This window comes from Rattus norvegicus, chromosome 9, assembly GCF_036323735.1.
Source record: "Rattus norvegicus strain BN/NHsdMcwi chromosome 9, GRCr8, whole genome shotgun sequence".
In the NCBI taxonomy this organism is placed as follows: domain Eukaryota; kingdom Metazoa; phylum Chordata; class Mammalia; order Rodentia; family Muridae; genus Rattus; species Rattus norvegicus.
The window spans coordinates 116,604,257-116,629,510 of record NC_086027.1 but is presented as its reverse complement, the minus strand read 5'-3'; the positions used below and the strand labels follow the sequence as shown (position 1 = coordinate 116,629,510).

The window sequence follows — 25,254 nt, the reverse complement described above, 5'->3', positions numbered from 1 at the left end:
GTTAGTGCTCTGACACATGCTGATTCCTGGTGTGACGTTTCAAGACTGCAGTGGTTCATCCTAACCACCCTCGGCCTTTATCCTTTTGATTGGAAGTGTCTGTACCTATTGATTGTGTTTTAATTTGGTAATAGTGGTGATGACACCAAGCTTCCACAGGCTAAGTGTGTACCCTATCAGTGAACTCCGTGTCATGGGGGTGTAAGTACACATTCATGCCGCGTGCAAGGAGCAGCAATGTACCTAGAGATGTATAGGAGGGAGAGGGAGCCTCGTCAAAACAGTCTTTTAAATTAAACAGTAACGCTCGGGTCAGAATAATGGCCGGGGAAATCAGTTTTGGCCTCGCACTTTGCAGCTTGAAATACGAAAACAGCCAGAGGCATAGTCAGGGCTGCCAGCTTGCTGTCTGTCTGTCCTGTAAACCCAGATCTAAGGGAGTTCAGCTGAGTGTAACTTTTTATCAAAGGTGGGATGGATGAGTGCTGTGGTGGGACGGTGGAGAGACGCCACACACTGGAAGCCTTCAATGGCACCACCGTTATCCCTCTGGTGAGAAGGCAAAGGGAGGTGACCTTCACAGTAGGGCTGACAGCAAGCAGCACGGCTCAGCCAGGTTGGCCTTCCCCAGAGATGTCCTAGGCTCACCTCCCTCTTCACCGGCGTGCTGTGTGCAGCAGCTTCAGGGAACTGCTCTAGTCCTGGCTGCTCCTCGACGTTTCCGCCAGCAGGCTCAGGTGCAGCCTGTGCCCCTGCTTGCTCCTGAGGTCCTGCTGCCTCCTGGGGCTCAGCCTCCTGGTCTGGCTTGGATTCTGAGTCTGATCCTGATTCGGTTGTCATGGTTGATTGTTCTGCAAGCAGAAAACAAGGCAGGGGCTGGTCACTAGAGGAAGCACAGACAAGCACAGTCTTACACCACACACCAGAGCAGCTCTGTGCAGAGGTACCCAGAGAACTTCTCGAAATGCCTTCCCCTCTCCCTCCATCCCATGCCTTTCCTGGGTCCCCAATACTTCCTATGTCCACTGGAAAACGATTATATCACATCTCATGTGAAATCTCATGTTGCTACACCCTAACAACACATCTTGGGGTGCAGAACTACCATCTTCTAAGGGAGGGCTAGGCCACACGAGGATTCTGTGTCTCGGTTTCCACATATGCCAGGTGAGAAGGCTGAGCATGTTCAAACCTAAACAACAGATTTGCTCAGCCACTTCTGTCTCTGGCTTGCAGATCTGCCTGATGTCTTAAAGCATATTCTTGTTATACGCAGTAAGAGACACGCTATGCCAAGCACACTGAGCACATTGTGCAATCTGTGTATGTATGGTAAATGCTCTAAAGACAACGCATCTTTTACAATTTCCTCCCACAATTCTAATCCCCCTTGTGAGAAAGAAAACATTCTGGGCAAAGGGCTAATGTAACTCCTTAAGTAAATGACAGATGTACCGGTGTGATATGGGATTACGCAGCTTTGACTCTTAACTGCACCGCAAACCCATCACTTAGTAATTTAACCATCTCAGCAAAGGGACGTTACGGACACCAATCATTGCTTTATGTACGCTCTTTACATAGGGCTCCTTCTCTCAGTTATCAACGCCAATCATTGCTTTGTGTATGATCTTTACATAGGGTTCCTTCTCTGTTACAAACACCAATCATTGCTTTATGTATGATCTTTATATAGGGTTCCTTCTCTCAGTCATGAGCTGTTCCTTTTGTTGGAAAAAAAGAAAGACATATCAACTTGGCATGTGCTGAGCTACCCTAAGCAATGTAAATATCAAACCTAGAATAAGACTGTGTGCTAACCTCTCCCCCAACCCTGCCCATCACAGTTTAAAGCTTTTTAAACACATCTTGAAAGCAAATATTATCTTTCCTTCGTCTGCTTATCCTGGAAACTGGTTTGAGTACCACGACATTGTGTGTGTATGGGGGGAGGTGGGGCAGGGTTAACCGTGTGGAATTCAGATCCCATGTGGATTCCAGGCTTGGGAAGGCCAGAGGATAATATTAGTAGTCAATTTATCTGAATATTGACACACAAATGCAAAACAGTGAGCGTGGTTTTACAGCAGTTACAGCATAGTATGTGAGGATAGGATCAAGTTTGAACATCAAGACAACTGAAAATACATGCAAACACCATTGGTGGGCTAAGAACCTATGGCTAGATAAGTCACGGGCTATAAGGAGACCTTAATATTAGCATTCTGTTAAATGGGCATAGTAATAAACAGACTCCTAGTAACTTATCCTTACACCCAGACATTAGTGCATCTTCAAACTTCACCAGTGAGGCTATTTTTAAAGTAGATGATGATTAACACATTGATCCACAACTGGTCAAGGGGAAACAAAAATCAGAGTCCAGAGCATTCGCTCTGCCCAGAATGGAAGGACTATTTCAGAATTCCCCTCCTATGGCTCACTGAGGAAGAAGAGGCAGAAAGATGCTTCGATGGTTTGTAAATGCTCGGCCCAGGGAGTGGCACTCTTAGGAGGTGTGGTCCTGTTGGAGTGAGTGTCACTGTGGGTGTGGGCTTTAAGACCCTCATCTTAGCTGCCTGGAAGTCAGTGTCCTGTTGTCAGCCTTCAGATGAAGATGTAGAGCTCTCAGCTCCTCCTGCACCAGGCCTCCCTGGAAGCTTCCGTGTTCCCACTTTGATGATGATGGACTGAACCTCTGAACCTGTAAGCCAGCCCCAATTAAATGTTGTCCTTGGTCATGCCTTGCCTCGGTCATGGTGTCTGCTCACAGAAGTAAAACCTTAACTAAGACAGATGCTAAGAGCCGGAAGTGGTGAGCAAATGCAATAAGAGTACCTTCTAGATATGACGGGGCAGCTGCACATAGGCACTTGCAGCAGTCAGGACAGCACACACAGAACCCATGCAATCTCAAGGCAGTCAGGAGGAGGGCACCAAGTCCCACCCATAAGTGAGGCGCTACTGGCAACTGAATACAACTAGGAGAGGTGGTGGGCGTGGTTCCTGGAAGGTTAGCCATGCTCCAGGGGATGGCCCCCAACACAAGTATTTGTGTGTCTATAGCCATCTATATACAAACCACTTGTCCCTGACTTCCATCTGACTGGAAAGTGACAACAAATTACAGAGTCTCCTCAGACATAAGAGGACATGCGAGCCTCCTGTTTCTGATTATTCTGAGACACGACTGTGTCCTCCTTGTTTGCGTCTTAGCACGCACACCTTCCGGCAGTCTACTACACAAAAGGCAGATCCTGCACCCCCTTCAGCTACCAGCATGTTCCTATCTTCCTTGCTCCCTCTTTTCTGTGACACCCCCAATATGAGCTGGTGACGTCACCCTAGCAGCCACCGTATCTAACCATCAGCTCGGGCCTGTTCCTCATCGGATTCCTTGGCAGTTCTAACTGGGTAAGATGCCCTGGTTATTGGAGCGTTCTTCTACACCCCAGTGCATGTTGGTCTTGGGGATCAGGCACACCATTCACTCTCTTCCTGCCTTGGTTCCTCTTCTAAGCTGCAAGCTGCTCCTCCAGCCAGGTCGTATACCCAGTCCAAGCAGGGAATTCTATTCTACACCTTCTGGTCTCCTCACCTTTCCTCTAAGCACACACAGCATGCTTTCCTGTAAGACAGTGGTTACATGTTCCCATCTTCAGCTCAGATCGCTGCTCTGTGCTGGGAGCTGGGATCAAGCCGCCCACTGCCAACGCTCAGGACTCCCTTTCTGATCTACTAAAGCAGCTTCTCCCCATCCCCCCTTCCCTTGCCTCAGAAATGGCAATGTTGTTTTCTTCGAGTCAGAATTTCAGAAACCTGTTATTTCCCTTATCTTACTTATAATTTTTTTTTTGGTTCTATTTCTGGAATCCATCTGGAACTGGCTCCCCATCACTACCTGAACCCCATTATTTTTCTACTCTGTTTTTTTAAAGCCTCCAATTGATCTTCGCAGACCCACTGCTGCTTGCCTGTGTAATCTTCATAAAACATAACCCTGATCTACAGCTCACTGTGGGAACCCTTTAACCACTTCCCAGTGCACACAAGTGGAATCTAAGTCCCTAGCTGCTATGGCCTTTTAACACCAAGGTCCAGGATCCAATTCCCTGCCTGGCAGCCACTGTCCACCCCCTCTCACACAAAAGGAGCTCTCTCTAAGCGTCTATATCATTTCAGTCTTCTGCGCATGAAAACTTGTTTCTTGTCACCCTTAAGTAGTTAAGAGTGTTGACTAAGAGAAACCCTTTTCAGTCACACAGCTGCTCTGTGTCTTAAGAGTTTCCTCTTTATCACTCCCCAATTTCATAGTAATTCTCTGCCCTGTAGAAATTCCATCTATATATTTCAGAGTGAGAGTCATGTATACTTGTGCTTCAATGTCCTCGGCACCAGGATACAAGCAAGAGTATACTCCTGCGATAATTATTTGCAAACCCAGCTTCTCTGGTTCATAGGTATGCATAAAGGAGAGACAGCTTAATCTTTGGGGAAGTCTCTCAAGCGTTTATACAAGTTTTTGTTTTATGCCTAAGAGAAGTTGCTTCAGTTTCCGAGCTGATGAACCTGAGGAGAAAAGAATTATATAAAGAATGAAAATGGCATATGTACGTCTGGGAAATCTGAGAAAAGAAACCTTTGTGTTTCCCTCGACAATGTGAGAAACATAAGGCTATACTCAACGTCCAGTGGGAGGACACTGGTGTCTGCACTGTGGTGCTTTGGCCAATAGAATGAACCTTCCCAACGAATGAAAGGCAGGGGTTCAGCTGTCTCTCAGAATCTCTCGAGACCACAAACAAAACACCAGTGGCCAAGTCATGAGCACAGCAAACTATAAATGACTATGAAAAAGGCGTGCTGTAAATAAAGCTCTATTTTCCTATGCCAAGGTACTTTTTACATATAAATCATGTTCACACTACCAAAATGATTTGGGGGTATCATTAAGGCCTTTTAATTATGTTTTATGAATATCATATTTGGGATTTTTTATCGTGTTATTATAAGTGGTTGAGCAAATGACAGCTATAATTTAATAACCGGATGTCAAAATTGTTACTAGGGACAGGCAAGGGCACCTGCTGGCAAGCCGACAAGGCCTGAGTTCAACTTCCAAAACCCACGTGGTGGAAGGAAGGAACTGACTCCCCAGAGTTACCTTCTGACCTCTACCTGTGTGCTGTAGCATGTGCGCACACACATGCACATGTGCACACATACAAACACTATCTGTGACAGAAAATTCAAAGCACATAAACTATGAGCAATTAAAAGTCTAGGACCTCATCTCAAGGTAGAAATGCTTCTGTCTCTTTCTCTGTACAACGTTATGGACAGAACCCCTGGAAATGACTGCCAGCAACATAAGTGTCACATATGATGCGTTTTAGTTTTCAGCAATGTATCATGCCTCTCTCTCATGGTCCTCATGGTTTCTGTATTTTCCTACCTTTTCAACGTAAGGGCATTCTAAGAAGAGCGCTTATACCGTAACATATCTCTCATATCCACGTGGCGTAAATGTAGTTACATGGAGAGTGGAGCTACAGCACTGTGAATCACTAGTTGTGCAAGGAAGTACAATACTTGAGTCAGAATCCCAGCAACCATCTGAAAAGTCAGCTGTGGGGAGACATATTATCCCACTGCTGGGTGGACAGAGATAGGCAGATCCCGGAAGCTCACATGCCAGCCGGCCTGGCTCAATCAGTGAGTCCCAGTTCAGTGAGCGATCCTGTCTCAGTAATAAAGTCTAAAGTGACAGAGGAAGACGCCTAGCGTTGACATTTGATCTCAAAATGCATGCATACACCACAGACGCAGTACGCATATGCACACACATGCACACAATATACAAACACAGAAAAACCTCTTAACTGTGCCTCCAGACAGGAATCTTTCTAAACATGATGCCGGTCTCCAGATTCGCTCAACATGAAGTGTAAGAGGAAAACAGTGCAGGGTTCAGTGTGGATGCCAATGCCGTAGGTCTAGTTATAAAACTAGTTCTTGCTTTGTCTTTACTTCTAAGACTCATCTCCAGGACAGTGAGTCAGAATGCTGGCTAGTTTTTATGTTGACTTCACATGGCCTAGAGCCATTTAAAAAGAGGGGACCTCAAATGAGAAAGAGCCCCCACGAGAGTGGCCTGTGGTGGACTCTTTGATGAATGATTACTATAGGAGCGTCCAGCTCACCGTGAGTAGTTCTGCCTTGAGCAGGTGGTCCTGGGATCTATAAGCAGGCTGACCAAGACATTAGGAGCAAGGCAGTAGGCAGCAGCCCTCCGTGGCCTCTGCATCAGCTCCTGCCTCCAGCTTCCTGCCCTGTTTGATAAGCAATGAGGTGGAATAGTAACCTGAAATAAATCCTTTCCCCTTCAAGATGCTTTTCGATGTGGTGTTTTCTCACAGGAATAGAAACTAGAAGAAAAGTGCAAGATAAACAGAGTTCAACAGCCACCCACTAGCTATTTAAATAAAAAAATAAACCCACCATCAGTTTTTTTAACCTATGAATATTCCATATCACACCTTGTCTATCATATACTACATGAATCGTAGAACTCAATAACTCAAAATAAATGTGTATGGTGCCATCAAACCTCTCTTAGGCATGTTACTGTTTCCAGCCCCCACACAGATGATAGAGTGAATGAACACCTCACTGTGATTTGATGACCTTTTATAAAATAGAACTTTCAAGGGTATGAGAGACAGCAGGGCAACATGCCTTTAAAAATGTAAGGCTTCTTAATGCTGTATTCTCACCAGAATCAAAAAATCAATATCCAATTTCACCTATATAAAAGGGCATAAATTCATCTCTCTCTCTCTCTCTCTCTCTCTCTCTCTCTCTCTCTCTCTCTCTCTCTCTCACACACACACACACACACACACACACACACACAGTGAATCCACCTTATGGCCTAGAGTAGTAAATTCCATCCCTACCCATATGCCAATATAACCAAGAAACAAATGATGCTGTGAACAGCAACCAGAACCAATCAACCAAAGACACTACTGATATCTTTGTTACCTCAACAAGTTCACAGCACTTCCCCACTGGGCCTCGGCATCAAAGCACTTCTGCAATTTTGACTTTTCATGGTTACTGTCCATATGGCTTTTTCTTCTGTTCCCCATAACTTGCTTCCTTGGGAACTTACAGCATCACTGCCCCCTTGCAGTGGACCTGAATCAGCATCAGGACCCCACCTATACCATCCAGGATGCCTTATTCTCTGCTTGTTCTTACAGCCAGGGATCTGGAAAGACTTTCCTCACACGACCACCACCTCCTCTTCTCTGCTCAAGTTTTAGACACTCCACATTATCCTAGAAAACTTACAAAGGTCCCAGGGACCTTTCAGGAGACAATGGATCCTAGGTGACACTGACTCTCCAATGTTCCCTGTGTGTGACGCTGTGGTCTTCCCTTCTCTCTTTTCTGCTCAGTCTGTCCCCTTTCTTATCACCATTTCCAAGTCAAGCAGAAATCTGTCTCACACTCCCCTTTCTTGGAAAGTTTTTCCACTTAAAATTCAAATACAAAGACAATTCCAAAATACACATCCCTCCATGTGTGGCCTCTCCCTGGATCTCAGACTCAACTGGGCAGCTGTCCTTCTTCCCACTCTACCTAGCAACCCCAGGGGAACCTGGGAGCAGCCATTTCTGCATCCAGACCTTAGATTGCCTCCATCCAGCAGGTATCTCTGCCACTGTTGAGTCCTAATCTGTTACATTTCTGTCATACCCACTTTACCAAGCAGCCTCCTCTGGGTTCACAATACCTCCTTCCTCCCATACATACAAGTTTAATCCTCTGCCTATTGAGTTCTGTTTAAAGAAATAACAGTATGCAAAAAGGAAGGAGTCAAAGGCAGAGACTACCAGACAGGTAAATGCAGACCAAGGGTGAAGCTCACACTTCTGTGAGGTCACAGCGTCTGCTGTGGGTGGCACAGCACCTCACCAGAGGCAGGTGAAGGCAGCTGCTAGGCAGAGAGGTGGGAGCTCTGCAAGGTCAGTTGTGTCAAGCTTTCTGCTCTCATTCCAAGACTTCACTCGTTCCAGGACAACACTGTTGCAGCCATGAGGGGCAACAGATCAAAGGGTCCAGCTAAAGTCTGTCAGCCTTTAGGTCAAAAGCAGACCAAACATCGAGATGGGTAGCGGTGGGGCAAGTTAGTCCTTAGAAGGCACAGAAGCTGCACTCGGGGCTGCTCATCTCCTATCTCCACAAGTGTTAACAGTACAGAATTGACATACTGATTACTGCTAATGACAGGGACAATCCTGACACACCCATGTGCAAGTACACACACAGGGGCGTGCACACACATACACACACATGCACACATGCATTACATATAAATCATATTGGCTGACATATAAAGATCATGCAAGAAGCTAAAAGTTGGAGTCTTTGTGAAGAAGATCTAAGTCAAAATCCACCACAATTATGGCCGTTGCAAACTCTTGGAAGATGTTAACACCTACCAACAGGGAGAGAATTTGACAGTCATGTTATAGCTGCAAGTTGGTGTTGTAAGCTGAGAAGTTAACCAGACCAAATACGTAAGTAGATAAAATACTCCTCTAATTCAAGAATATGCACTCTGAGTGGTAAAGGCAGAGGTCAAGCAATTCCTGTATCAGGCTAGGACTCAGCCCAGAGAGGAGACTTTCAACAGATCCGTGAAGCCAGGAAAGGTTTCCATAACAAGCAGTACACACGCACCTTCAGTCCCTAACTAGGTTGCTAATTTTAAACTTTAGATATCATTAAAGTCAAAGCCTACTTCAGAAAGATCAACTGGGAATAAAAGTGTCATGGAGGCACCATGACAGGGGTGTGTGGTAATAGAGCAGGAACATGCAAAGTGGTCAGGAGACCCTTGGGGGTATCTGGACCCACCCATGACATGGTTCTGTAACCTCAACAGATTTTGATTTTACTTTCTGTTCTAAAACTCCCAAATTCTACGTTTACAGAGAGACACTGGGGTGGGAACAGCCTGAGGCTGAAGGAAGTCATTTGTGTAAGGGAGGTGACTAGGTACAAGGCACATGCTCCCCTGGACACGCAACTGTTAACATCTAACAAGCTGCTAAGAAGGCTAGCCTTGTCCCACTGCCCAGGTTGGCTGAAGCTTCCTTAACTATTAGCCCATTAAGGTTCACTCAGCTCACTGAAATACTACACAGACCATGAGGGAAAACTGGAAGACATACTTGTACCTAACAAGATTAGAAAACAGGCTCCTTTTCTGAATTAGCTTTTCAAATTAAAAAGTTTTTAGATCTATGGGTAAGCAGAAACAGATTCAATAAGCATGCACATTTAAAAACATACAATAACTGTGTAAGCGTGAGGGACAACTGGTCTACCACCATTCATACTTTACGTCCAACTGGCGCCAGATTCTAAAGTGTAAAACTCCCTCTCTTTAAAATACTATGAGTCTTCCCTATTTGTTTCCACAAGTCTCCCAAATACACTTCAATAAAATAGGCTGTCCCTCTTCGGAAAGGGCGATTTGAGCGCCAGGGGACTTTTAATAAGAGTTCAGGAACCCTACTGAAAGAAGAGAAAGGATCCCGGTGGGTAGAGTTTTCTGGAATCAAGTCTATAGAGGGAGCAGCCAGTCAAACTTTGTTTTAGGATCTTTGCATCTGTGTATTCCATCGGGCACCGAGGTGTCCACACTATGGACTACTGGCCCTCAGAGATCTGGGAGGGAGGCTGAGCACACTACAGTATAGCTACTTAAAGGACAATACACACAGCCACCCTGACCAACACACCTGCTCTAAGGCAGAGGAGAATCTGCGGAGGTTATAAATACTGCCCTCATCCCTGCTCCGTGTATAAGTACATTCCTTCTGTGAACATTCCTAGAGCAGCCGTTCCGACACCTGGGGACACGGGATAAACCCGTATGAGTTCTCTGTTCTGATAGAACCCGCCTTCTATTTGAACTAGAACAAGAAATTACGCTCAGTCTGCGAGGGTTGGATGTTTTCGAGTTGACCTGTTAAAGTAGACTCCGGCTACTTCTAGTTGAGGGGTTAAAGATGGCTTTATCCAGGGGAAGGGGCATTTAGGTGAACTTGCTGTGGTCCGGTCACAAGGCAAATGTGGAGTAGCTGGGATGAGGAGGAGTGGGAGAGGGGGAGCTTCAGGGAAGATGGAGTAGGTCAGGTCCAGCTGGGTCCTTCCACAAGCATGGAGAAGCCTTTGAAGTGGGCAGGGAGAGTCTTCTGCACACTTAATGGGTCTCTTTGGCTTCTTGAATGGATGAGTGTTAGCGAAAAGGAACCAGATACCAGGCAATGCCAGCAATTGAAGGGGCGGGAAATGCCACCCAGGCCAGGGAGCAGAGGAGGCACAGGCAGCAGCATTGCCTAAGGCCATTCCACATTCTCCCTATGGCTTTGTGATTTAGGGATAGGAGAGGTTGGGGGGTTGATGCTATGGACCAATCCTCCAGGCAAAACGAATGTCTTACAAATGTTAGGTCTCATAAAGAAAAGGGTCTTCAGGGTAAAAATGTTTCACTCTCCTACAGACCGTAAGGCAGGGGCAGGCATCACAGGGTTAGGGTTAGGTCTTGTCTACAACAGTGGCTCCTCCATTTTTTTGACCCCACGAGTGATCCTAACAGTCCTCAGGCAGGGGAGAAGCAAGGCTTGCCCTCCTCTCTAGCAGTTGTTCCTGTGGCTTGGGTCACAGCTCCAGCCTCCCCCACAGGTAAAGGATTCAGTTGTAGGTCTGCAGTTGGACTTCTAGCCTTCACCTGAGAATTCACTAGAAGATGAACTGCAATTGTACCTAGTCTCCACGGATTTAATACGACTCTGCCTGATACTGCCACCGGGAACCCAAACAGGTACTATTTAGTTTCTGTCAGGCCCATACAACAATCTCTCTGATGCCACCAATGTCTTTCATTTTCTACACTGTGGACTTGCCTATTCTGTCTTGCTCTGAACTAGAGCAGAACAAACTCCTCACATCCAGCACGGGGCATGGTTGTTCTGTAATTCATGTATGTTTCTCATTTTAACAGAGTTCAGTGTACCACAGAAATACTCAAGGAGTTGTTCCTGGGATTAGAAAGTAGTAAAAAAAAATCTGTATTTTTAGATGTTAACACGAATACATGGGTTCTTTTTCCTGATAGCTACCATTATGGCAAATCATGAGTATTCCCTAGCCCTGAAATGGAGATCAGAATTGGCGATGGCTTCATTTCCTTTACCCAGAGGCAACCAGTTAATAGCATTCTGGAGATTTCATGAAGAATCCATTAAATCAAAATAGAAGTCTCAGAGCACCATGAAATATATAATAGCAAACTCTTCATGGTGAATTAAATCCTGGAAAGAGTCCGTGGATAAACTAAGGACCACAACTGTCAAAAACTATTGTTATGTCCTAAATGTATACAGTATAACTTAAACACTTGTGTGTGGAGGGGCGGGGGTCAGTTCTCAACCAGTCTTTAAACAAAAACTGCCTCTAAGCCAAAGGCAGCCTCTTGGTTCCCTAAAAGACAAGGACATTGGCTCTTCAGAAGCTCGGCCTTTTGTGATGTTCCTGTCACTTACCAGCAAGTTGTACCCATCAAATAAAGGGAGGCTGGTCACAGGGAAGACGTCTGTGAGCTTACTGTGACAGCTGGGGACACACGTCTCTCTAACACAGCTAGGTCTGTGCACAATTCACACAGGTCATAGGACACTGTTTAAATGATGTGTATGATGAGGCTAGTCTACAAAGAAAGTTCAATCTCTGCCCCCAACAGCATAGCTCTCTGTCTGTCTGTCCATCCATCTACCTATCCTGCACGAGTTGTACATGCTGTAGGACCACGAATTCTCCACTTGACCCATTTTTATTGCGGAACCGAACAATTTCCCTAACTTACTAGATTACATGTCCATCTGTAATTCCATCGGCTCATCTGGTTACATCATCCTTTTTTACTTAACAACCCAAGCACTAGCAAATCAAACCTTTGGTAAAAATCATATTTTGTCTTAAAGCTTATTTTCCCTAGTACTCGATGATCTTTTGAATCCAGGTGCGAAACCACAAGACCCCACCATCTTCCTTCATAAGTCGGGGCCTGAGGGGTAATAAGCCTTCAAGATTCTATCACCGGTCGTCTTGTAGCAGGCCGAGAGGTCAGAGGTCACCGGGGTCCAACCCCACCGCTCAGAATCCCCAGGCGTTCCCTTTCAGAGGCACTGGGATGGAGACGGCCCATTTACTTCCCTGCACTCTCGCCCAAGTCCATCTGGGAAGAACTTATTAGCAAAAAGATAAGTTTGGCACCTTAATTCAGGAGCATGTTTTTCTATTACGCAGCATCTGACTTTGCGTCTGTGAGAAATATGGTGTGAAGGAATAAATTACAACAGGCTCTGTTAAAGTCATCACCCCCTCCCCCGTCCCCAACCCAACGCCAAGAGCTCTTCCTGGAGGAGGCTTCCACTTCATGCAGGTCTCCCACTCACCTAATTCACTAGGTTTAAGGACAGGGAGAAGTTTAAGACTAAGATGTCCGACTTAGGCACCCAGGGAGGGGGGCAGTATGTATCTCTCCTCCTATCTAAGGACCTGTGGTCATGACACTGGTGAGCAGGTGCTGCAGACAAATAGAACAAAGATGGCTGCCGCCACTGCCGCTAACCTGTGAGTCCAGTGCCATTCTGTCCGGGAGAGCTTTTCCAGCAAGTAGAGCCTGCATGATTAGTGATTAGAGCAAAAAGAGCAGTCTGCTTCCCGCCCCTCACAAACACAACAGCACAGAGGGCCTCCAGCACTGTTGGAGTCCTGTTAATTCAAACAACAGGCAAGGCAAGCAGCTAGCCTGCCTGCTTTCCGAGGCCCTTGGCAAGTCCCAAGGCTTTGATCTCTGCGGTTAGCTCTTGACAGTAAGTTTCACAGTACCCCCCCCCCCGTACACCCCCAAAACCAGTCTCGGTCAGGACACATGGTGATAATTAGAAACAAAAGAGACAGAGAAAGAAAGCAGAGAGCCAAGGGCTGCTCAGGAACTCAGAGCACCAGGCAGGCAGTGCACAAACGTCTTATCTCTAGGCGGTAAGTCCTGACGGCCTGTGTGTATCAGGCACAACATTAGGTCGAATCAACAAAGAGGAAAAAGCTACTCCTACTCTGATGAACTGAATGTGTATAAAATCCTAGAAGTCTATCTCTGTTTCTATTTAGTGCTCATGAAAATCATGCCTGGTGGTGGCCATTAAGTATTCAAAAGGACTAACGTTTGGATGTGGTGCCTCTGTTAGCATAAATGCTGCCTAAGTGACTAATGACAGTCTTGGAAAACCAGATCCAGGTCAGGCTGACCCCAAGCCCTTGGCTGTCCGGTGGTCTACTGAACTGAGCCGTAATGAATACAGATTACCAGCACTCAGTTCCCTTTCCACAGAATATGCTCCATTGCCTCAGTTACCCTTCAGCCCTAACATTCCCAGGACACTTATGGTATCCCAAAGACAAATTAATAGAATTTAGTCTTCCCGGACCTTCTGCAGTATGGCGCCTCTCATGTCTAACACCTAATTAACTCAAAACTGTGCCTAGCCTGGCTCACAGAGAGAGAGGAAGCAGAGAACCCTTCTGACATGTTAGACTGCTCTACACGCCGAAGGTCCAACAGACAACTGAGGTTTTCAATCTCTAAGATGAGTCTGAGGCCAACTGTTTAATTATCCTGATTTTCCTGTAATGTGCCCTCTCATCTCCCTGCTAGCTAGAAAGGACGGTGACTATACGGAGTGTCCTTATAACGACCTCGCTGGCATACAGAATTGGTGCATGACAATGGCACCTCCTCAAGTTCCCTGGAGGCTCAGATGAGAGGACTTCCTTGTCCAGGGCTGTTTGTGTCAGGTCTCCACCACTAAGAAGGTTCCCAATTTGCACCTGAAATGCGTGACCAGGAACGCTTTAGGAAAGGAGCCCATGTCTTGTCTCCTTTCTGCATGGGAGGGAACTCAGCTTGCAAAACAGTGGCTAGTGATCAAAGAATCTACCTGCTGCTATCCTGATTATAGGGGCTGGTTGACTCACACAATTTACTGGGAAGAAAATGATTGAACAGCTACAAGGTGTGATATTTTGTTCACATTACTTTTCTCCAAGGGGCAACTAAGCTGATAAATAGCTCTTTCCATTTTCAAATCCACATATCTCCAGGTCAATGAGAAGCCAAAATCTTCCAGTCAAAAATAATACATTTGAGGGGAAACTGAAAGGCTAACCTGCAGCTCATCTCTAGAATTCTTATGGGGTTTTTTTACTACTTTGTTTAATGTCTGATCACAGCAAAATGTGCTACCTGTCATGTGTTGGTGGTCTTTAATTACTGTATTTGTCACAGTGAAATCAGTTCAGATCCTTCAGGCTGTGTATTTGAAATGTTGAGGTGAAAGCAAGTTTGTCCAGGCAAAACCTTTATGTGCAGCATATGAGATTCTGCACTGACTTTCCACCCGCCCCACCATCATCAGTGGGAAGCAGTGTACTGACTCTTCCACCTGCCCTGCCATCCCGAGGGGTCTGCACACAGTAGGGAAGGAGCCACTGATTCCTTCCTCCCACCCCACCATCCCGAGGGGTCTGCACAGAGTAGGGAAAGAGTGCTTGCTTTTCACAGTCTCCAGTGCAGAAGAAACTGAAAAGGAAGTGTGTTGCTGTTCAAGGAAAAAACTGGAACTGATAAGAGGGTATTGTTGGTTCTGAGGACCATGGGGGTCTTCAGTCATCAGCCACGAGTGCTGAAAAAGATTGCATCATGGTTTTTTCCCATTATTTTTGAAAAAATATATTTGAAAAATATCTGAATGTATTTAAAACTTACTTGAAAACTACATTCGGAAAAAATAATGTTCAAAGTATTCTGAGCAAAACAAAATAAGTATGCCAATAATGTTTCAGGTTTTCTGTAAAATGCTACTTTGATAAACCAAAGGACATGTGAACTGAAAGTTCCCCCCAGAAAGCCACGTTACATTTGAGATTCTGCAAAGGCTGATTGGAGGGGATTCCACTGTTGTGAGAGGTTGGAATGTTACAAGTCCAACGCCCAATCACAAATTATCTTGAACTTTCTCTAGCCCCTTTAACAGCTACTTATGGCCTCCCTGAGCCTGACTAATGTCCTTGTCACATGAAGCATGTCCTTTGGGATGTATTAGTTTGACAGATGGCCAGCTTCCAGGAGCCCCAACACTGAGGATGTCATCAGATAAAACACACCACCTGTATCCAATGTCTCCCTGCACTCCCACCAGTGTCTCTGAAAGGGTTTTGGTTTATGACTTTATCTTTTACTATCAAAACTTCATGAACCTATTAACATGTAGGAACATGGAGTTTGTGGGGGAAGTTAAATCACTGTTCACAGGCCATCGCTGCCCATATTTGGCTCCAGACTAAACTATTTTGTATCCCTTTCAAGGTGGTGGGTGTGTTTTTGACATCAAACCATCAAGAACAAATTAGTGAAATAGATACGAATAATAGTCAAAATTATATTTATCACTTTCTGTGCATATAGTACACATGCATGCTGTGATCTGTATATGTTTGTGTTTGTGTGTGTGTGTGTGTGTGTGTGTGTGTGTGTGTGTGTGTGTGTGAAAGAGAGATAGAGAGTCAGATACTCAGACAGACAGAGGTAGACACACAGACAGACACCCAGATACCGGTAGACAGACATAGACAGACAGACAGATTCTGTATTTACCCAGAAGTTGCCATTGGGATGACTTCCTCAACTGTTCCTCCATTTTTGTTCCTAGACAAAGTCTCTCATTGAACCTGTACTGAACTCCGCTGGGCTGACTGGACAGTGAGCCTCTGGGATCCACCCATGTCTGCCGTAGAGCTCTGGGGTGCATGCATGTGCTATCATTCCAGCTTGTACAGGTAGGCATGTCCCCAGTCCTTCACGCTTTCTCAACAAACTCTTAGCTAATAATGTAGTTTACTACCAAGTTACTTTGTATGGAAATAATTATAATTTTGATTTGTTTTGATGATTCTCAAGCAAATCTTACTTATCCAGCTTCGTTAATGAACCCAGCGGCAGCACACAGTGAATGGAACAAAGAGGAGGTTAGAAGCTTGTGAAGGATAATGTTCTGGTCATCAGCTCAGATGCATCTCAAGCCCTATTAGACTTTTAGATCGTTCAGGCCTACGTATACGTGCATAGAACCTCTGAGTGGAGAACTCTTACATCCCCATTGCTACCTCAAACTAAATCCTCCCAAGTCCCTCCCTCCCAGCCTGCAGGCTTCCAGGGGCTTACACTCAGAGCAACAAAACAAACAAATCCCCACAATGTCATCTCCTCGTGCTACAGCTCAGTCTTCAGCATATCCTGTGGCCATCTTATCACCTTCACCAGGGTACACTACACCTTTACCATCACCACGGCAGCCCTCCATGCCTCCTCGTCTGTTGAACACCTCTTCCTCAAACTGGACTTCCTGGCTTGGCCATTTCCTCTAGTAATTACCAACAACTGTGCACCAGATGCCTCCATGTTTAATGTCTGATGGTCTCCACGGTGGCTCGATGTGGAGTGGATTTCTTGGTGGAGACGTCTCTGGAACCTAATCTTTGCCCGTCCCTTCCTCTCTTCCCAAAGACCCTGGGCAAACAGCTCCTCTTGGTCCTGCCATGATGGGTTGGTTGTGTTGTGCCTCCAGAGACACGGAACCACACAGCCAAGTGACCACAGACTGAAACCTAAGCCATGGCTTCACAAGCCTTTGCTTGGGCATCAAGGGAAGCTGTCAGGGTTTCAATTCACTAACGGTAAAACTGAAAGGTGGGGGACTGTTGTCCCTCTGTGGATGGCGGCACATTCAGTCCTTGACAACCGCCTGCACTCTAGGGACAGCGTCATGGAATGTGACCAAAGCCACATGCTCGTGACATACTGTGGAGGTGGTGACACTCCTCAACCAGATAGATCCTTCCATGTCTTGTGAAAACAGGGCTAAATGATGGAATGAAGGCCCCCGCCTCTGGGCCTTACGGACGGTCTGACTCACCTCCCCGAGGCCTACATGGAGGAATGGCTCCCAAATGCAGGGAACCTTCATGACAGTTTGCATGAGGGAATGGATGAGACCAGACTTAGAGCACAGCCTCAGCTAACTGGCATTGAAAACACCTGCACAGTATTCAACGGTCCCAATGCACGGAGGTGGCCATGAGTGCTCCAGAAAGAGACAAAACTGAGGAGGAACACTTCATTCTGTGTAAAGAGCACACATGTCTTTATGATTCCTAAAGTCACTTTAAAGAATGACATACCTGTCCCAAACCCTGACTCTCTCGGGAATTAGCGTTTGTCTGAGGGCTAACGAGAGCATACTAGCCAAGGAACAAAAAGCCCAGATCAACCATAGAAGCACACTAGCAATCAACAGAGATGACGTGTGGCTTTATGCAATTTGGGATGAGCCCCATCTTTCACACAGATTCGCAATCAGAAACAAAGACAAACACTGAAACGCCAAGGATAACCCTGATCGGTCACTTGCAGATTCACATCAGTCATCCTTCCACATGCGGCTACACTTAACAGAATGCGTTGGTGGCTGTGTGAGTTCACATTATACTAGCTCTCTCAAAATCAAATTATATCAGTTGTAAAACACAGACAAGATATGTCATAAGAGCATGCAGAGTGATATCCAACATGGGGACATGCCCAGGAAGCACCCAGCAAATGGCTGTCACTTTTACATTAAGAGGACGTCTCCTGTGACCATCTCCTGGCTGGAATTTATGCCAGTCCTAATGAGAAAAAGATGGACATCTTGTTAAACTCAAGTAACGAGTGGGGTCAGGTTCTTTAAGATTAATGACATACTGTGCACTCTCCAGTAATCGCTAGGCTGTAAGGATCACATGTGCTAACAAGGATCATAGTTAACGTGAGCTAAATTACGGGACAGGCCAAACTCTAAGTGTAGACCTGTCAGGACAGTAACAGCAGCATCTATCAGTTTGGGCACTTGTCATCTCCAGTGTCCTGCCTAGATGGCACTCAAGAAAGACTGGGCCCCTCCCCCACACATTACACACCTTCATTAATAGACGCTGATATAATGTTAAGAAATACCTCTGAAATGATCTAAATGGCTTTGCATTTGCCCGAAAGAATAAATGCCTCAAGATTTCTTTGCAGATTTCTGAAAACTGAGGTCTCCTTTGCCAGGGCTCTACTAACTTAGTTTTTTGTTTGTTTGTTTGTTTGTTTGTTTGTTTTTTTAAATCACTGAATATGTTAAACGAGTAACCTCAACCCGGACTCTGGTCACAAGTTGCCTGCCTTACTAGAACCCACAATTCCACTAAACCCCATATCAGAGAAAGTTGATATCTAAACCTCGATTTTAAAGTAATGGTTAAGAGCTGACAAAGGTCTCCTCTATTTCCTCTCAGGAAAGGCTTTGACATTACATAGTTAAATAAGTGCTGCTTAACTTCATTATGAAATCAGTGCCGGGGGCCCAGACAGACTCGGGTGCGTGTGCTTAATGGGGCATCCTTGGAGCATCATGGTCTGGTTGGCATTTAGACATAGCACGCTGGTATAAAGAGAAGGACGAAGAGGGTGCAGACCTGGGAAAAAGTTAACGGAAGTTAGAATAGAGAAGAGTAGGTTTCTGTGGTGTAGCAGGAGGAGGAAGATCAGGGCCTGGAAGACTACACACGTGTGAAAATAAGAGGACCTTTTGGGAAGAAGCAAGGAGAACAGGGTCGTCATCATCACCACCAGCGTTTAAAATGGTGGACTGTATAGACACCGTGGAAGGTACACCTTTGAGTTCCCCATTTCACATACTTTCCATGGTTAGGTTCCGCCCACATAAAAAAGCTACAACCAATATTGAGACATTTGAGAGGATTCTAGAAAGGAACCGCAGACTGTTGTGGACTCAGGACAAGAAGGTCCTATGGGATGGTCAGTGCACCTTACCTCCCTGCTCCAATTGGGCAGTGCATCCCACTTCCCTGTTCCAATTGGTCAGTGTGCCCCACCTCCCTGTTCCAATTGGTCAGTGCGCCCCACCTCCCTGTTCCAATTGGTCAGTGCGCCCCACCTCCCTGTTCCAATTGGTCAGTGCGCCCCACCTCCCTGTTCCAATTGGACAGTGCGCCCCACCTTCCTGTTCCAATTGGACAGTGAGCTCTAGTTCCCTGTTCTGATGGGCAGAGCGCCCAACCTCCCTGTTAAGGAAACCAAGGTAGAGAACCACATTGCCCTCTCCCAGACATTTCTTTCTTTTCTTTCCACGCAGGGTCACATTTACCAGTCACGCTGACTCCCATCCCCCATTATTAGAGTAACTAAGGGCGCTTTGTAAGCTCCGATGCCTGTAGAGTGTCAGTAAGAAATGGATGTTTTATTAAGGACCTTTAAAGAGATGTGGTGGTCACCACAGCAGATTAACTGCCTGCTCTTGGGGGGCCGAACTGGAGAAGAAGGCCATGCACTTTATAAACAGAGAGAGGACAAAGATGGCGGCATTTGTGTTGAGTCTGAAATACCTGGGAAAGGAGAAAATGTGCGCTGGTGCGATGGAGACAACGTAGTGGGGGAAAACCGATCAGCCCTTGTTTGTCTCCTCCGTGGTGCTCGCAGCCTATTGCTGGACTCCCGGGAGACTTGGCAGGGAAGGGAAGAAGTTTGAGGCCTGCAGCCATAGTCCTGGGAATCAACTACCTCAGTAATTTGCTGTGTGACTTAGGGTAACTAACAGTTTCCTGGTGCCTTGGATTCATAAACGGGAATATCAATCATATTCACAAACTCAAAAAAGAATCATTGGTTTTTGAGAATACAGAGGCAATAAAATTCTTTAAAAATCCAGATACTACTTATTATTTACATATAATGTTCTAAACCCAATACATACAGAAACCAAATTGATAATCTGACCAAAAAAAAAAAAAAAAAAAAAAAAAAAAAAAAAAAAAAAAAGGATGAGGCAAAGCCAAAGTTCCATTTTCTCCCAATTTTTAAAAAAATCAGTTGTTTGAAATAGCATACACCATATCTTGATTATATCCCCCTATAACTCTTCCCAGATCCCTACCCTCCCAACCTTGTTCCTTTTTAAAAAGAAATAACTCAAATGACTCCAACATGTGTTCCCTATATGCTCCTGGGTGGGGCATCACTGGATGTGGTTCACCTACTAAGGGTCACCCCTTTCAAAGAATTCCCACCAGATCAACCGTTCAGACTCTCAGTTAGGGGCAGCAGCTCACGGATCCCTCTCCACTCTGCTCAAGTCACATTTTTAAACCTTAAGGTTCATATCCATAAAAAAAAAGCAATAAGCCCCTCATTCACGTCAGCGCAGGAGCAGAAGTGTAATTATAAGGCTACAAAAGTGGGAGAGAACGACCATTTCTCCCAGCATGTCTTCTGTATTAAATTACAGCCCTTAGCGGCAACGGAGATGACATCAGCCCTCAACTCGGTGATTATTTCAGTACCCGAACACTTCTTCTGATTTCTAGCCCCACCTTAACCGAAACAGAACGCCCAAACATCTGGCAACACTTGTGCATCTTCCCCTAGTGCTGTGAGAATACACGTTTGTGTGTGACGCCGACAGCAAATGGTATACATTCTTGTACCGGTTCTGGGCAGTTTGAAACTATAACCAAGCTCAAAGATACATTACACTCAAATGGTGGAAGCATAGGCTCCTTTCCGGAACATTCTTGATATTTTCTTCCCCCATGGGAAGTACGGTGGCTCATTTGCACAAATACGGCTTCTATAACCAAAGTGACTGTCTAAAGAAGGTTTAGACAAGAAGCCAGAAGACCTAGCCTTATACGCATGGCAGACTACTGAACATGCCTGTCTTACGCTTTATCAAAAGGCCTGAAAACTAGTAAAGACTGAAAAAAAATGTAGTTATAAATTGATTTTTTTTAAATGAAAACTGCTAAGACTTGAGCACGTAGCACCTCATAGGAATCATTGTTACTTTTCTGGTAGTCCTTGTGCTTGAGTTTTTATTTAAATAAAATAAATGAAGCAATAAAAACAAGACTCACACATATGCTAGAAGGTGGGATTTCCTTCATGTTAGAATTCATGAGGGCAGGCAGGGTACAGCTGTACCCATAATATTCTGATATTCCAAATGACCTTGTGTAATATTCATCTCCTCGGCTACCTTTCTGTTAACGTGCCCTGGGCAAACCTATGCTTTCACGGCATAATTCTAAGCTATCAAAGATAAGCATGTGTCCCCTTGCTCCCAGACCTCTGGAGCCAACGCTTTCAATAATTGGCCACCAATCTATTATTATCAGCCATAAGTAGAGTGATTCTGCAAGTGTGTAAGGCCGGCAAATGCTGGATAGGACATGTTATTTTTATTCTACATGAACCTTGGCTCCCTGGTGCCCAAGGCAGACAGCTGTCATTTGCTTCAGGCCTTTTGCTAACACTTTCTGAAATTCCTCAGGGGCTTCCCACACTATAATTAGGACCTGCCAGCTGCAGCCATGGATATTGAGGGCATCGCAGAGGTCTCTGCTTTACTGCGGTCCCTGCAAAGATCCTCCACTGCTCCAGTCACACTGCTTGGGATTCAGCTTGGATAGAAAACATGAATCCTTAGCCATTTGCTACGAACAAGTCTGTTTAACAGCAAGGTCTGCATTGAGGTGAACTCTGGGTCAGCCACGCGGGAGAGGAATCGAGCATATATGAAAGGGAAGAGAAATGCAATTGCATAAGCTCCTGACATGAACATTCAGACAGCGCTGGGGCTGTCTGGGTTAAGGCAGTCCTCTAGGGGATTCGAGTAATTCCCCTTCCCAGACAGCGGCATCAGAACGGAAATGACGCAGCATGAATGAACTAAGAGAGGCATCCTACTTCCGGTTCACAGTACCAGAGCAAGAGGAAGAAGCAAGATTTAGGTTAGGGTTAAGTCTTCCAAATGAAATGTAAGGAAAGCATTTAACCCAGCTTAGCCACTCACCACTATCCTCAATCGGCCTGAGTGTCCCAGGAAACACATGCACAAGGAAGATCTACCCTATTCCTCCCGAGCCACAGGGGTCTGGCAGACCCCGTGCAACTGCAGAAAGCAGCCTGGGTTTCAGTACCATCTTCCACCTCAGAAAGCTGCTGTTGCCCTGACTATGAAATCTGCTAGAACCGGGGTTGTGGGGTGGGGAAAAGAGCTCATTGGTGTCGCTTCAATCCCCAACACCAACGATATAAAACAAAAACAAAACCCTGCCTGTATTCTAGGAAACCAGATAGCCAATAACTGATACAGAATTAGGCAATGAGATACAGTTAGACGATCCCGAGTTCTTGGCGCTGTAGATGTCTGTGGTCTGAGGTCCTGAAACCTGCCATGTTTGTCTAGCACAGCTGTGCCCTTCCAGGCAGGTAATTCCTGCCCACTACTGGGAACTCACTGAGGTTCTTAAGTCCCAACAGACCAGGGAAAACCATGGCTCCCTTTACTTTATGGGAAGTGTCAAACCCTGACAATGAGGCGAGGGCACTTTTGTTAACCTTCTGTGACTACATCGAATAACCCAAAGGATCATTTACAGAGAGACAAGGTTAATTTTGGGTAGATCATCTTTGAAAGCTCTATTGAGAGCCCAGGATGTTATGAATGGTGGACGAAACTTCTCCAGGAGACTGAAAACAAGAGACCTCAAAGGACCTGGACCCTCTAAAGCAGTGGTTCTCACCATCCCTACTGCTATGAACCTTTAATACAGTTCCTTATGTTGTAGTGACTCCCAAACCATAAATTTGTTTTCCTTGCTACCTCTTAATGGTAATTTTGCTGCAGTTATAAACTGTAATGTAAATATCCCATATACAACTCCTAGAGGGGTTGCTACCCACAGGATGAGAACTGCTGTCCTCAAGTTTCTATCACCCCCCTTCAACATCAAGCTGGGTACCAAGCCTCGACAGCAGACCTCTGGGGGCAATCAAGTTATAGGAAAGTTGTACTGGGGTCTCTTATTCCGACCTTCTGCTTGCCAGTAAACAAGTTGTTCTTCAAAGGCTTCCCATTGAAGTCTTATCCAGGACAAATGTGGACAGTGTTTAGTGGAATCTTGCAGACCTGTGTGAATGGACTCCTTAAGCTCTGTGGGAGAAGCCAGCCCCATAGCATGATAAGAAAGAACATTTGTCTATTCTGCCCATTTCTGTCACCACATGTTTCAGGCAATTTCTGGAACATATGAGACTAACCCAATTGAAGTTCTGAAAGTGATTACAGTGAGCGGTTGGATGGTTTCCACATTCAGAAAAATTCAAAGCAGTTACAAGGAGATAAAGGAGGGCAGGAGACTGGGGTCCGTTGTCAACTCAAGGGCTTGACTGGAAATAGCCTATATATGTACTTAGGACTAGCCGTGACAGTTGGATGGAAATGCCCCATCTTGCCCTACTACAGCCCCAGTTTCATATCATAGAAGAAACAATGTCAAGCTTTGAGGTTATTCCAAGAATTTTACTATCATATTTAAGCATGCATGTGTGTGCAAAACACATTCATTCTGAAGCACATAAAGGAGAGGAGGATGAGCTGGAGGAGGAGGGGGAGCAGGAGAAGTGGGAGGAAGAGGGACTGAAAGAAAAGGGATGGGAGGAAAAGCAGAAAGAGGAGTAGGAGGAGGAAGAAGAAGAGTGGGAGGAGCAGGGGGAGCAGGGTCAGGAGGACCCACCACACAGAGCTCCTTGCTATGCCTTTCTGTTGGATATCACTTCCTTCTCCGTTGATCAGTTCCTTCTTTAAGAACCTGCGTGCTGGGCTTCAGGATCTCTGCCCTCCTCACTAGCGGACCACAGCCCTACAATGGGCTCAACATCTTCTCTGTGAGCCTCTCCCTCATCCCCTTTCTCACAGAGCACTCTATGGACTTGCTAGAGGTTTCTGAAAATGTAAGGTTGTGTGAATGAATCCCTGTGGCTAAGACTTCCATCAACTTCCCATGATTCGCAGGGAGGCCACAGCCTTCCCCTGGCAAGCACAGCCCTCCCATGTGTGATCTTTTCTGTACGATTTGCCATCTGTCTCACTCATGGATCTCCCCTAAAGTATTCCTGAACTGTTCTACCCAGACTCTCAACGATGGATCCCAGTCCTATCCTTGGCTTTATCCCACCCCCATGTGTAGGATGATGTCATTATACAGGGGAAGGCAGGTACAAGACAGAATGAGAACTGTCATTGGATGAGAAGGAAGGATGGGCAGGAGAAAAGTTTTACAGAGGGAAGGAGACTGGAAGAAGAGAGGCAGCTGAGAGAACATGGAGGCGGATGTTAAGATTCCCCTCTGCACACTTACAGGTTGTTATGAATATTCTAAGGGATGGATGTGTACAGGGCTTTGTATGTCTAGGTGGGCAATTATATCTTATCAATTGGATCAGAGGTTATGGTGTTGTGTGCTCTTACATGTGGTGATTTAAATGAATTCAAGAGAGTTGTGTGGTGGCTGGAGACGTGTGTTTCTGGCATGGTGGCAGCCTGCCTTGGGAACTAGATGGGTAGAGAGATTGCCAGGCTCAGAGAGAAGTCATCAGCAGTGTGATGTGGGATGGAGCAGAGTGGGTGAGACGCTTTGCTGACTGAGATGAAGATGTCTACCAGATGTCTTGGGGCACTAGGGTACCGGACCTAGTGCGAGGTAAAAGACAGCATTTTTTATTTTAATTGTACAGCAACACCCATGATACATACAGATTTCATATCTGTATAGATCTTCCACTTATTTTCTGTGTCCCACCTCAGTAGTATAAACAAGATTTCTTTCAATTCTTTTTGTTTGTTGGCTGTTCAGCTGCTAAAAACCAGAACTTGGGAAGTACAGGCTGAACGCCCATAATCTGAACACCCCAAACCCAAAATGTCCTAATGCCTAAAACCGACACACACTACAAGTGGAAAATCCTTTAGCATGAATCGAATGCCAGGGCCACATCAAATGCACTAACAACATACTATAACATCACCCTCAGGATATGCATTAGATTCAAACAACACAAAAGTGAGCTGAATTTTACATTGGAATGGCCTCACTGCCAACATATCTCATTATGTATTTATGTATGTATGTATGTATGTATGTATGTATATATATATATATGTATGTGTG

General features: G+C 45.5%; 1 protein-coding gene across 50 annotated transcripts in view; it reads right to left on the bottom strand.

Annotated features, from left to right (window-relative positions):
* Epb41l3 (erythrocyte membrane protein band 4.1-like 3) overlaps window positions 1–25,254 on the bottom strand; it is a 204,411-nt gene that overhangs the window by 77,764 nt on the left and 101,393 nt on the right. For 49 of the 50 annotated variants that reach the window (XM_063266552.1, XM_063266563.1, XM_063266546.1 and 46 more), the window contains exon 2: window positions 649–851. In XM_063266552.1, the coding sequence (XP_063122622.1) occupies window positions 649–851 (203 nt within the window). The remainder of the gene's footprint in view (window positions 1–648; window positions 852–25,254) is intronic. The other variant, XM_063266554.1, reaches the window with a different exon arrangement.